At 40.4% G+C, this 13277-nt stretch overlaps 1 protein-coding gene across 10 annotated transcripts in view; it reads left to right on the top strand.

The window, feature by feature from the left end:
- MCPH1 (microcephalin 1) overlaps positions 1-13277 on the top strand; it is a 248593-nt gene that overhangs the window by 33593 nt on the left and 201723 nt on the right. For 7 of the 10 annotated variants that reach the window (XM_051832685.3, XM_051832688.3, XM_051832690.3 and 4 more), the window contains exons 5-8: positions 425-539; positions 4165-4305; positions 6838-6927; positions 10651-11727. In XM_051832685.3, the coding sequence (XP_051688645.2) occupies positions 425-539; positions 4165-4305; positions 6838-6927; positions 10651-11727 (1423 nt within the window). Of the gene's footprint in view, positions 1-424; positions 540-4164; positions 4306-6837; positions 6928-10650; positions 11899-13277 lie in introns of those variants that run through there. The other 3 variants (XM_089302827.1, XM_089302828.1, XM_089302826.1) reach the window with 2 other exon arrangements.

Here is a 13277-nt window from a genome sequence, read left to right as displayed (position 1 = left end):
GATTCATGTGTTTGTGTTTGAGGCAAAATTAAATGATTTTTTCCTTTGGTAATAATACAATAATTGCTTTTGTGTTTTATTACTATGCCATGATTTTGGAAGGAAGATGGTTTGACAGTAGCAAAAAATAGGAAGAAACTACGTCTGCTAAGAACTCTCATGAAACCCAAGAATGTTATGATCCTGAAAATGTCTGAGAAATAATATAATGTAGAATGTTTTATTCAGTCTTTTAAATTCTGTTCATTTTTTAAAATAGTTGTACAAAAATAAATATTGCCAATTCACAGATAGTGCAAGAAATAGAAAATTTTAGGGAGTTATTATTGGTATTATAAAAGATAACAAAAATATGTGGGAAAGGTTCCCCCCCATGTTAAATAGTTATAATATTTTCACTCATTTTTATGTCCCTTTTGTACAGCGCAAGTGTATGCAGCCCAAAGATTTTTTTCCCAAAACACCAGATAATGATAAAAGACTTCAAAAGAAATTTGACAAAATGGCTCAAGAACTACAGAGGCAAAAAACCACTCTAGGTAAGTCAAGAATTGTCGTAGAACCTTCTTCATGTGTGTCCATGTGTCTTGTTCCTGTGGTTTGCAGGATTGAGTAGCTAATGATGACTGCATGAGTTTTAGGCTAGGAAGAGAGCACAGAGTATGAGTGGAAGCTGAGACTCATGGCCCTAAGACAGTCTCACAGTGGAGCTCATCAGTCGTAGTCTTGATCATTTTTATGTTGATGGAACCTTTTATTTTTAGGAATGATTATAGAATAAAAGCAAGCTTTGACTAATAAACCTGACTGAAATAATTCCCCATGTATTTCTTCTTTTTTTAAAGCAGGAATTTTTAAAAAAATATATTTATTTATTTATTTGAATGTGAGACTTACAGAGAGAAAGAGAGAGAAGAGAGAGAGATCCTCCATCCACTGGTTCACTCCCCAAATGGTTGCAGTGGCTGAGACTGGGACAGGCCAAAGCCAGGAGCTTATTTCGGGTATCCCATGTAGGTGCAGGGCACAAGGACTTGGGCCATCCTCTGTTGCTTTCCCAGGCACATCAGCAGGGATCTAGATTAGAAGCAGAGTAGCCTGGACTTGTACCAGCTCCCAGGATGCTGGCACTGTAGAAGACTGCTTAAGCCTCTTCACCATAGCACCAGCTCATAACTTTTTAGTTTTACCCCATGGTTGTTTTTGTTTGTTTCTTTTGTTAGCCAGAATAAGCAAATCTTTTTTTTTTGTTTGTTTGTTTTTTTGAGGTATGAACGACCTATATTGGTTACCATGCAAAAGGGAACAGAGCGTGGGGTTTGACAGCTCCTGCTCCAGGGAAGGCGTCTGCAGACCCGCTCAGCATGCGCAGAAAAGATGCACAAATCTTAGAAGATAAATTCTTTCAATGATTTAGAAAAATAGAACACTGTTAAACTTTTAAAGTCTTTTGTGTTTTTAACATTTCTCTTTTTTGCCTTTTTCTGTCCTCTGAATATAGAATTTTACATCAATCCTGACATACCAGTGCTGTTAAAATTAAGCAATTTTGATTAGGTAATGCATAGTGCAAAAGTAGGAAGCTTTAATTCCTCTTGTTTTTTCTTTTAGTCTATATTACTATGTCAAATTTTGTAGTCTGTATTTTAAAACTATTCATACAGAATGACAAGGCTTTGTTTTTAGCCTGTGATCAGCAACAGAAGTGATCAGAACATTTAGCCCCCACAGTGCTGTTACATAATTTTCTAAAAACATGGCTTTTGTTAAGCTTTTTCATGCTTAGTCCTCCTTTTGTAAACTGGTCCTCCCATTACAGGCCCACACTGTTCAGTCTTCTTAGCGTCTCAAACCAGAAACATGGAATTATTGTTGATGCTGCCATCTGTCTGGCACTGATACCCAACAAGACCACAACCCACTTATGAAATAATTGAGCCCTTTTGTTACTCTGCTTCACACTTTCGTCCAAGCCAGCATGGGGGGTGAACCAATGGACAAACAAAGACCTTTCTCTCTCTCTCTCTCTCTCTCACTGTCTAACTCTGCCTGTTAAAAAAAAAAAAAAAAAATCCTGTATTGAACATGTCCTACTAGAACCTGTGTGAACCTGTTCCTCCAGCCTCAAGTCAGTACTATACTATTATGGTTTTGCCCCTCTGGCCTTGTTTGTTATGTTAGATAGTATGTTTGTAAAGAATTGAACAGAATGACAGAAACAGATACAAAATCATCTTTTCTTTTTAGATCAATAGAAATTGGCTTTTTTTTTTTTTAAATTTTTTATTTGGAAGAGTTACGTAGAGAGAAGAGACACAGAGAGATCATCCATCCGCTGGTTCACTGCTCAGTGACCTCAATGTCAGGGAATGGCCAAGCCGAAGCCAGGAGTCAGGAGCTTCTTCTGGATCTCCTAGATGAGTGCAGGGACCCAAGTACTTGGACCTTCTTCAACTGCTTTCTCAGGCACATTAGCAGGGAGCTGGATTGGAAGTAGAGCAAGCTGGGTCTCAAACTGATGCCTATATGGGATATGGGCATTGTGAGCAGCGGCTTTACCACAGTAGCACAATGCTGGCCCCAGAAATTGGCTTTTTAAAACTATAAACGTTAGGGGCCGGTGCTGTGGCGCAGAGGGTTAAAGCCTTGGCCTGAAGCGCGGTATCCCAAATAGGTGCCGGTTCTAGTCCCGGCTGCTCCTCTTCTGATCCAGCTCTCTGCCTGTGGCCTGGGACAGCAGTAGAAGATGGCCCAAGTCCTTGGGCCCCTGCACCTGTGTGGGAGACCTGGAAGAAGCTCCTGGCTCCTGGCTTCGGATCGGCGCAGCTCCAGCCATTGCAGCCAATTGGGAAATAAACCAGTGGATGGAAGACCTCCCTCTCTCTCTCTGCCTAACTCTTTCAAATAAATAACTCTTTTAAAAAAACTATAAACATTAATGACATTAACAAGTATGTGCCTGTATATTATCAGAACTATAGTGAAGGTTGTTCAGACCTAAGAGTTGTAAAGGAAAAGGTACTGAATGATTATTGTCAAAATCCCAAACTTCTCTTTGAGTGTATGCAGGTATGTTCTAGGAAAATGTTCAAGTGTGCACCCACACACAACCAATCCATAATTTCATGGTTTGGTAACACCCTAATGCCTGCTTCATACAGACAAGTTCCTGAAACCTTGGGTAAAAAAACAATTAAGGAACCAAATCACATTCTGGCTTTACAACTAATTAGTAGTTGTCTGACTCTGCACAAGTTATTTAACTCCTGTCTGAGTTTCCTCATCTTTTTTTTTTTTAATCCATTTATTTATTTATTTGAAAGAAGGAGAGGCAGAAAAAGAGATCTTCCATCTGCTGGTTCACTCCCTAAATGACTGCAAAGTCATTTGGGCTAGATTGGGCTAGGTTAAAGCCAGGAGCCCAGAACTCCATCCAGGTCTCCTTCATGAGTGGCAGTGGCCCAAATACTTGGATTAACACCCACTGCTTTCCCAGGCATATTAATAGAGAGCTTATCAAAAGCAGGGCAGCCAGGACATGAACCGACACCTTAGTATGGGTTGCCAACATTTCAGGTGGTGGCTTAACCGCTGTGCCGTAACACTGGCCCCTCAGTTTCTTCATCTTTATGGGATGCCTGTACTTAATATGGCTACTCAGTGATTTTATCACTGGCCCCTGAGTTGGTGGTGGAGGTAATGATGGTTAGGGGAGGAGGTAATGATGATAAAAAAGAAGATGATACTAGGAAGGTGATGGGAAGATTTTTTGAAAGAAAACATATTGTTGGGGCCATCGCTATGGCGTAGTAGGTAAAGCCTGCCTGCAGGGTTGACATCCCATATGGATGTTTGAGTACTGGCTGCTCCACTTCTGATCCAACTCTCTGCCATGGCCTGGGAAAGCAGTAGTAGATGGGTCAAATCCTTGGGCCCCTACACCTGTGTGGGAGACCGGGAAGAAGCTCCTGGCTCCTGGCTTCAGATCAGTGTGGCTGTTGTGGCTAATTAGGGAGTGAACCAGCGAATGGAAGACCTCTCTCTGCCTCTCCTCTCTGTGTAACTCTCTTTCAAGTAAATAAATAAATAAATCTTTTTAAAAAATCATATTGTTGAAGTATGGATGCATATATGAACTTAAAATTGATTTTTTTTTATTTTCAGATAATGATACGCCTGTTCTCTTATTTGAATCTAATGGTATGTTGACGTATAGTCCCACAGTTAAAGTGTGTAGTCACCACAGCTCAATGGAGAAGAGATTGCAAGAGATGAAGGAGAAAAGGGAAAACCTTTCCCCTACCTGTGAGTGATTGTGGTTTGTGAATAAATTACGGTGGATAGTTTTTTGTTACCTAGATATTTTAGTTAATGTCTCTGATTCTAAGACTCACACAATAGGCATCTTTAAAATTTCATGCTAGACATTGTTAATGCTTTCTTCCAGAAAACCTTATGCTTCAAAGAATATATTGGTTGTATAGTGTACTCCAGGTTTAAATTCCTATTTGTTTTAGCTCCTTTGTCATTTCTGTTATCTTCAAAATTTTTCTTTTTAAAAATTGAATCAAGTTTCTTTTATAGGAGATTATTTTAAAGTATCTAATGTATCAGTTGTTATTTTAACATTTTAATTAAGTAATTATTTTTTAAAAGCCCATACTATTTTTATTTTTGGAAATTAAACCATGTCTTATTTTTTTTAACAATTTTATTTATTTGAATGACAGAGTTACAGAGAGAGGTAGAGATGGTGGGGGGGCGGTGTCTTCCATCCGCTGGCTCACTCCCCAAAAGGTCACAATGGCCAGAACTGAGCCATTCCAAAGCCGGGAGCCAGGAGTTTCTTCTGTGTTTCCCACATGGGTTCAGGGGCCCAAGCACTTGGACCATCTTCTACTGTTGTCCCAGGCCACAGGCAGAGAGCTGGCTCAGAAGAGGAGCAGCTGGGACTTGAACTGGCACCTATATGGGATATAGGCACTGCAGGCAGTGGCTTTAACCCACTGTGCCACAGTGTTGGCCCCTAATTAATTATTGAGTACTTTTTTTATTTTTTATATTTTTTACCTTATCTATATTCGTTACAAGCTTTTAAAGCAAAATGACTTGAGCACTACATTTCCACTCAAACCTTGATGACTGACTTTTTGAACAGCTTTACAATACACTAGGTATGTTTACAATTTTGTTGTCCTTTAACAGTACTTTTCTTTAGAAAATAAGCCTTGTGGAAAGTTCTTCCCATCAAGTTGTTTTCATTTTAACCTGTTTCAGGATTGGCAACTACAGGGGAAAGTTTAAAAAATAGATCCTTCAAGATAAAACTCAAGCAATTTTAACAATTATTTTTCTTTTAAACACCAAGGCACATCCCCACACTTAAGTGACAAAAGATCTGATCTCCTAAGAAATCTGGCTTGAGTGCTACACTCTTTAGACCACAAAGTTAACAGTGGGTTACACACATCTTACAGCAAAGCACTACCTGGCCTGTTAAAACCAGTGTGGAACTGGAAAGGCACTGCTAGCTCTGCTGTGCCTGACATCACAGTGTCACTTAGAGGTAGAAAGAAGTCTTATCTTCCCCTTCAGTAGCTGTCACGACATATAGGTTTCTTTAAATGTTAACAAAAATGTGGAAAAAATCCTTAAAAATATATTATCAGAAGGAAGGAAGGTAAAGTATTGAACATGTGTACAAGTCATCTTTCAGGCACAGCTTAGTCGACTGCTTCCTTGTGTGATGTGTCATCATCACCTTCTAAGGGTGGTATTTCTTCTTTTACAGCAGCATTAGTGTCATCAGCAGTTGGGTCATCCTTATCAGCACCCAGTCTGAGCTTGATCATCTGTAGACGCCAGAAGAAAGGAAGGCAGTTTGATAACGCAAGATAACCAGATTGTTCACTAACTTGTCATCCTTAGCCAGTGCCTTTTTTCTTCAGGTCCCAGCAGTGGAATGGTCAGGGTTGTCTCCGGGTGTTTCTTTGGTGCCGTGTAACCCATTGTTGAGTTGTCTCTTAGGGCCCAAGCTTTCAGGATCCTTTCCTTGTTAGCTGTCCAGCTGTATGTGCTTGTTACAGTATAGCATGGACATGTCACCAGTCTGCTTGACACAACTGCCTTTTCAGCTTGTTGCTCCAATATATCTTTCATGGTTTTTCAGAGGTTTCCAAGCTTTTTTGTCATCCTATTTTTCTCTTCTTCATTTTCTGGAAGTTCCAGGCCCTCCTTGGTGACTGACACTGAAGTCTTCCCCTCAGATTCCATTAGCTGTTGAATGTAGTATATTGATCAGAATGGAGGATATTGTAATACAGTATTTAACAGTGGCAGTAAGAGTAAAAATTTATCATGATTCCCATGTAATGCTGCCCCTTGGTCCAGGGCTTCATCTGTATTTCTACCCTGACTTGTTTTTCCAGTTCTTTTTCAATGCATCATGTATCTGTGCATACCAGGAAAAGATACAGGGTTGCTTTCTGCATGGAAGTGTAATTTTTATCCCTAAATTTTGTCATGGCTATATGTCTTATTTCCAACTTTATTTTTTTTATTAGATTCAGGCAAGGTAACTTTTTAAGATCCTTTGTAACTTCTATGATTTAATGCTTTTTATGACATAATTTGGATTTTTTATGATTCCCATAATCTGTCACAGATTTGACTAAAAGTTTTCTTTATCTTGTCTTGTGCTAAGTCTGTAATATGTAATATAAGTGATAACTTCATGTGCGTATGGCATGTAAGAGTTTAGAATGGGTGACTTACTGCTGGCTTCTTCTAAAAAATATTGAAGTTGTATGTAATGAAATGTTGTAATTCTTTTTTTAGCTTCCCAAATGATTGAACAGTCTGGTGATAATACAAGTCACTCTGTGTGTGACACATCACTAAACATTACACGGGGTACTTTGTGTACAGGTAAAATTAACTTTGTTTTCTCTGATCTTGTATGATTTTCGTATTTAGGATTTTGTAATCATTTCAGGAGAGTAGAACAATTAAAACTAGAGCTCAGGGGGTGAGTATTTGGCACAGTATGATCCCACTTTGAACATTCATATCCCATGTCATAGTGCCTGGGTTTGAATCTCGGCTCTGATTTCCAGCTGCCTTCTAATGTGTACCTGGGGAGGCAGCAAGTGATGGCTCAGGTAGCCAGGTCCCTACCACCACCTGGAACCTGGATTGAGTCTGGCCCAGCTCCGACTGTTGCAGGCATTTGGGGAGCTAATCCCAATGGATTAGCTACTTTAATAAATTTAAGGCATGAGTTAAACCTCCTTTTTGGTTCCCATGGGTTTTCTTCTGTGTATTGACTTTTGCACTGTGGCATCAGTTGCCTAGCTTTCCATTTTAAACTGCTTAGGTCTGAGAAGAGTCAGAAAGAAGAGTCAGGAAGAATTGTTTCATGTATTATATAACAAACATATATCTTGAATGGATCAGTGGAGTATATAAAAGTTATCAATAAAGTCAAAAGATGAATAGAAAACTTCTAATTAGAAGCAGAAAGAGCATCTGTGAGCAGTTATATGTGCTGTATATTTTTTAATCTTTGAGCCCTTGCATTCACTTAGAATGATTATTTCTTTACTTTGATTGTATCAAATTTCTTATGATTTTCTTGCCTAGCCTACTGTGGGGTCTGAGTAAGTAGTTATGACCCCTGAAGAACTGTGTTCAAGGCCGGCGCTGTGGCTCAATAGGCTAATCCTCCGCCTGTGGCGCTGGCACACCGGGTTCTAGTCCTGGTCGGGGCGCCGGATTCTGTCCCTTGGGCCCTGCACCTGCATGGGAGACCAGGAGAAGCACCTAGCTCCTGACTTTGGACCTGTGCGGTGTGCCGGCCGCAGCGTGCCAACTGCAGTGGCCATTGGAGGGTGAACCAACTGTAAAGGAAGACCTGTCTCTCTGTCTCTGTCTCTCTCTCTCTCTCTCTCTCTCACTCTCACTGTCCACTCTGCCTGTCAAAAAAAAAAAAAAAAAAAAAATGTGTTCAAGAGTGCTTAGAATGTTGGGAAAGCCATAGCAGTGACAGCACAAAAACAATAGCAAGAGAAAACCAGAGTTCCTTGTCAATGATTCATTTAGTCTTGCATTTTCTTTTGTGTGTTGGGATTAGTTACCCATTTGTCTTAAATAATTTCTCTCATTTTGTTTTATACTTGATATGTGTATTTCCTGGAAGTAGGAAAGAAACAGTTCTGATAGCTAATCCAGACTTCTTTTTATTTATTTATTTTGAAAGAGTGAGAGGTCTTCTACATTGCTTTACTCCCTAGATAGCTGCAACGGTCAGTCCTGGGCCAAGCCGGAGCCAAGACCATGAGCTTTATATAGGTCTCCCAAAAAGGTGCTAGAGCCCAAACCTTGCGGCATCTTCCACTGCTTTTCCCAGAAGTGGAGCAGCTGGGACTGGAACTGGCACCCACATGGAATGCCAGGACTCAAATCAGAACACATATGGGATGCTAGTTGTAGGCAATTGCCTAAACCACTACTAAGCAGCATTGGCCCCCTACCCTGACTTTGTTTTTACTCAGCTGCAGATGCTGCTCTTAGTGTCTTATCTCCTTTTTGTCATCATTCTCCCATCAGCCCTGTGATAGTTACCCTCACCATCCTCATGTTGCTAGTAAGAAAGCCAGCCTGGGAACCAGAGCTGTGGAGCAGCAGGTTAAGCTGCTACCTTAAGCACTGGCACCCATATGGGTGCTGATTCCAGTCCCGGCTGTTCCACTTCCTATCCAACTCCCTACTAATGCTCCTGAGAAAGCAGTGGAGGATGGCTCAAGTCCTTGGGCCCTTGTACCCGTGTGGAAACAAGGAAGAAGCTCCTGGCTCCTAACTTCATCCTGGCCCAGCCATGAATCATTGCAACCATTTGGGGGAGTGAACCAGCAGGTAGAAGATGGATTTATCTCTCTCTCTCTCTCCCCTTCTCTTTCTCTGTAACTCTGCTTTTCAAATAAATAAATAAATAAAATATTTTTTTAAAAAAAAGCAGTACACAGAGGTCAGGTTTCTTGGTACACGGTCATGTAGGATGTGAGTGGAATACCCAAGCCCTGCTGTCTTAGAGACAACTGAACTGCACGGTTTTGGGAGATAAGGTAGTGGTTTAGCTTTACTCCAGAAAAAGGTGAGCTGGAGAGGAAGTCAAAGCATTGGGCCTGCCAGATGGTTTCCTTTTGATATAATTAATGTGAGTTGAGGACTTCACTGGAAGGCAGGGAGGGTAAAGAAGAGTTGTGTTCATCAGGGAATCTAGAAGACCAGAACTTGACTAAGACCCTAAGGCAGCTGTTCCTTTTTTTTTTTTTTTTCCTTTTTTTAAGTTGTATTTGTTTATTTGAAGCAGAATGACAGTGAGAGAGTTCTGCTCCAGGTTCACTCCCCAAATGCTCACAATGATTGGAGATGGGCCAGACCAAAGCCATGAGCCAAGTGGGTGTTAGGGTCCCAAGTCCTTGGGCCATGTTCCCATGCTTTCCCAGGTATATTTGTAGGGAGCTTGAAAGGAGGTGGAGCAGCAGAGATTTTAACCATTCTCTGATATGGTATGCTGTCATTATATGAGGTGGCTTGATCACTGCACCACAGGACTGGCTCCAAGGCAGTGGTTACTAAGTTTTCGATCTCTTGAAGAATATACTGAAAAGCTATGGCTGTGCTTTTGCATGTGTAGATTTTAGAGGTTTGTTACCACTCCTGCCGTCATCCTAGCCTACAAACAGGGAAGCCTAGGCTTCTGGTTGAAATTCCTGCTTTCAGAGTGTTGTGAAGTGGAAACAAGAACCAGAATGTGGTCACTGCTCTTCCTAAGAGCTGTGTTTAAAAAGACTGATTTCAGCAGAATCTTAGAGTGGAAAATGCCCTAAACAGCACTCTGGCCTCAGAATCAGCCCTTCAGGCACTCAGATCTGGCTAAAAAGCCTGTGAGAGTTTCTCAGGCATGGAAAGCCAAGACTGTGTAGCAAAAATTACCTAAATGAAAGATCTCTGTGAGTGAGATCCCTGCGGAAAGAATGGGCCATCAAAGAAGGAGGTACCTTTCATTAAAGGGAGAAGAGAACTTCCAATTTGATTACAGCCTTGTCTAAACAAGGTCGGAGTTTGTGAACTCAAGAGTCTTCCATAACCTTGGCAGCTCAAGACAAGAGCCTCGGGTGATTACTGACGTCATAAGAGTGTCAGTTGTTAAATCAGCAACCGAAGTCACTGTGCACTTACTCTGCATGTAGGATCACTGTCCTTCATGTGTTGTACTATGTGAATTAATGGTATAACTGTTACTCAAACAGTACTTTATACTTTGTGTTTCTGTGTGAGTGCAAACTGTTGAAATCTTTACTTAGTATATACTAAGTTGATTTTCTGTATGTAAGGATAATTAAAAATAAATCTTAATAAAGAATGGGATGGCAGAGGGAGTAGGAGATGGGATGGCTTGCAGGTGGGAGGTGGTTGTGGGAGGAAAAACTGCTATAATCCAAGTTATACTTTCAAAATTTATATTTATTAAATAAATGTTTTCATAAAAAAATAAATAAATAAAAAGGGTGATTTTGTTGGTCAACTTAAAATGTTTCTAATAATGTCAGCCATTTAAAAAGTTAACCCTTTATTAATATTTTCTAGATGAATCCTTTGATCTTTGTGGAAACTCAGAATGTAGAAATCAGGAGACAAAATTGAGAGAACCTACTAATGAAATTAAAAGTGATGGATGCATTGCTTCACCAATATTGAAAACAAATAGCATTCATTCACTAGCATCCTCCACTTGCCTCAGTCATACAAGTCCTCAGAAATCTGTGGAAGAAATAAATTTGCAAGGAGACCCTGTAGGTGAAGTAGCTACCTCTAACAGAAAGCAAGCAGGAAGTGTATCTAAAAAGATGTGGTCTCCTACGTTATCTACAACAAAAGACCACCTGCATTCAAGACCCAAGAATTTCTCAGCAAAAAGAAAAAGAATGTCACCTCCAGATGAAAGACCCAAGAAGAAAAAGTCCAGCAGGAGATTAGTCTTGCCAAGGCTGCAGCTGTGTAAGTCGGAAACCAGCCCGCAGTTCATGACCAGGCCTGCCGTTGAGGCTCTGGGCGGCCTGGAGTCCTCTTATGAGGATTACTTTTCTCCCGATAACCTTAAGGAAAGGGATTCAGAGAGGCTTCCTTCTGAGTCTCCGATGCCATCAGGTCCTGCTCTGTTCCACTGCAGAAGTCTTTCTAAGAGGGAGAGAACAAACATCTTAGGAATGTCTGACTTCTCCTGCATTGGTGAAGAACCCAGATCAACTGACTTTCCCAATTTAACAGCAAAACTTAGCTTCAGTCCTCAGAAACATGCAAATGGTGAAGGAAGTGCTTCCAAGAAGACAGCTGCTCCTGCAGAACGCCCTGAGAGTCCCCGCCAGGCCGTCCTCCAGCAGGGAGGGGACTCTGAATGCCCACACAGGGACAGCTCCTCTCATCTCGAGGACCCTGCACATCCCCTGGGACTTGGTAGTGACTTAACCGCTTTGAAGGGAGGCGGTGAAGAAAGGAGAGAACTGACTGACCTGAAAAGCATGGAAAAAGAAGATGCTAGTTCCAAAATGTTGAACTCCTCTGTTGGTGACGTGCAAACTGATGATAAACTAAATTTTGTAGATGCTTGTAATGTGGAGAAATCAACAGAGGAAAAAGAAAACATACCCAGAGGATATAGCAAAAGTATGTGAATGCCATTTCCAAATACCTTTGTTACTTGAATGTGTGTGATAGTTCATCGTTTGCTAGTTTATCGCTTTTTCATAATTTAAATTATTCCCCCCCCTTTTTAATTTAAAGATTGTGGTTTAGTACTTTCCAGTAATAAAATTTCTTTAGGAGTAGCTGACCTGCCATCCTGCAGCATTTCTGTGCTTATTGGGCAGTCTGTTACGAGGAATACGTTTCTCCATGCCTTTTCCTCCTCACAGGCCGGGCCAGAAGCAGAAGTAGTCCCTGGTGAGAACTGTTGCCTGGGGCAGGTGCTTCTTTCCTTGTTTCATCTTGTTCTCTTCCATAACATGATTATGGTGAGGCATACCAGTAGCCTTTTTCAAAAGCCTCATAGGAGTGAGGTTGTTTATTTTAGAAATAAAATTGAAAATTAACCCTTTTACTCAGGTAAAAAGCTCGTTTATATCAGGCCTCATTTGATTTCTACTTATTTGCATTAAGCATATCATTCAACCAAATTTATCCCTATCTGTAATTTAATCATGACAGTTACGTAGTGAACAACATAATATAATAATGAACGACATGTAGTAATTATATTAAAAGTGGCAACAGGAAGCACAGCTAGATTCTAGCAGTCAAAATTGAAGAAATCTTGAACTTTGATCACCTTTACAGAAAGACTTGTTTAAAGTTTGAAGACAACCGAGTTTTAGTCTTGATCATAGCTGTACTTTCCAAGTGGTTTCAGCCGCCATTTTTATGACAATGATGTCATGGGTGAAATCATGACAACTGTGTTCCATATCTGTTCCTTAGGGGAGATTCCCTGAATTGTCTCACCAAAAGAGCCAGTTGATTATGTCTTAAAGTTACTATTTATTTCTTAGCTTTCTGGACTTACATTAAATTCTGTAGGAATCTACATGTATCAGTATGTGTTTTAGTATGTGTTTTCAAAATGTTTATTTTAAAATCATGTTGACTAAATATAAAACAAGATGTGTAGAATTGTTTTGGTAGTTAGGAATATCCTCTTCCAAAAGCCCACATTCTCTCAGTTTTTCTTCATTGTATTTCTAAAACTTTTGGATAAAACTTAATGACATGCGAATGCATATTCAGTGGAAAAAAAATCTTGATAGTGTGACACACCTTAAATTCCCTGTGTCGTCAGAAATCCATAGGCTGTGAAAGCAGGTGTGTTTCGTGTTCAGGACCAGCCCCCAGCATCCACAGCCCTGAGTGCCTGGGGGTAGGTAGAAGAGGAAAGGGGCAGGCATGGTTGGTTCAGTAAGACTTCTAGAGTACTTGAAGATTTTGGTGGTATGGGCTGTTGCATACCACTAGGCAGGGCTTAGTGACTCAGTTTGACTTACTTGCAAGCATTATAACCTAATACAGGATGTCTTCTGAGTCTTCTGCTCCATTTTACTTCATCCTGAACGGATGGGAAAATCTTTGGATTCTAAGACAGGAAAAGACTTGTCCAGCCTAAAGAATCTTTTTTTATGATATTAAAATTGACAGTGATGTTTCAAATTGTCCAGTCACCTCCG

This window comes from Oryctolagus cuniculus, chromosome 8 (assembly GCF_051225735.1).
Source record: "Oryctolagus cuniculus isolate XC-2025 breed Fujian yellow rabbit chromosome 8, ASM5122573v1, whole genome shotgun sequence".
Lineage (NCBI taxonomy): Eukaryota > Metazoa > Chordata > Mammalia > Lagomorpha > Leporidae > Oryctolagus > Oryctolagus cuniculus.
Note: the sequence above shows the minus strand (reverse complement) of the source record. Positions and strands in the feature narration are given on the sequence as shown.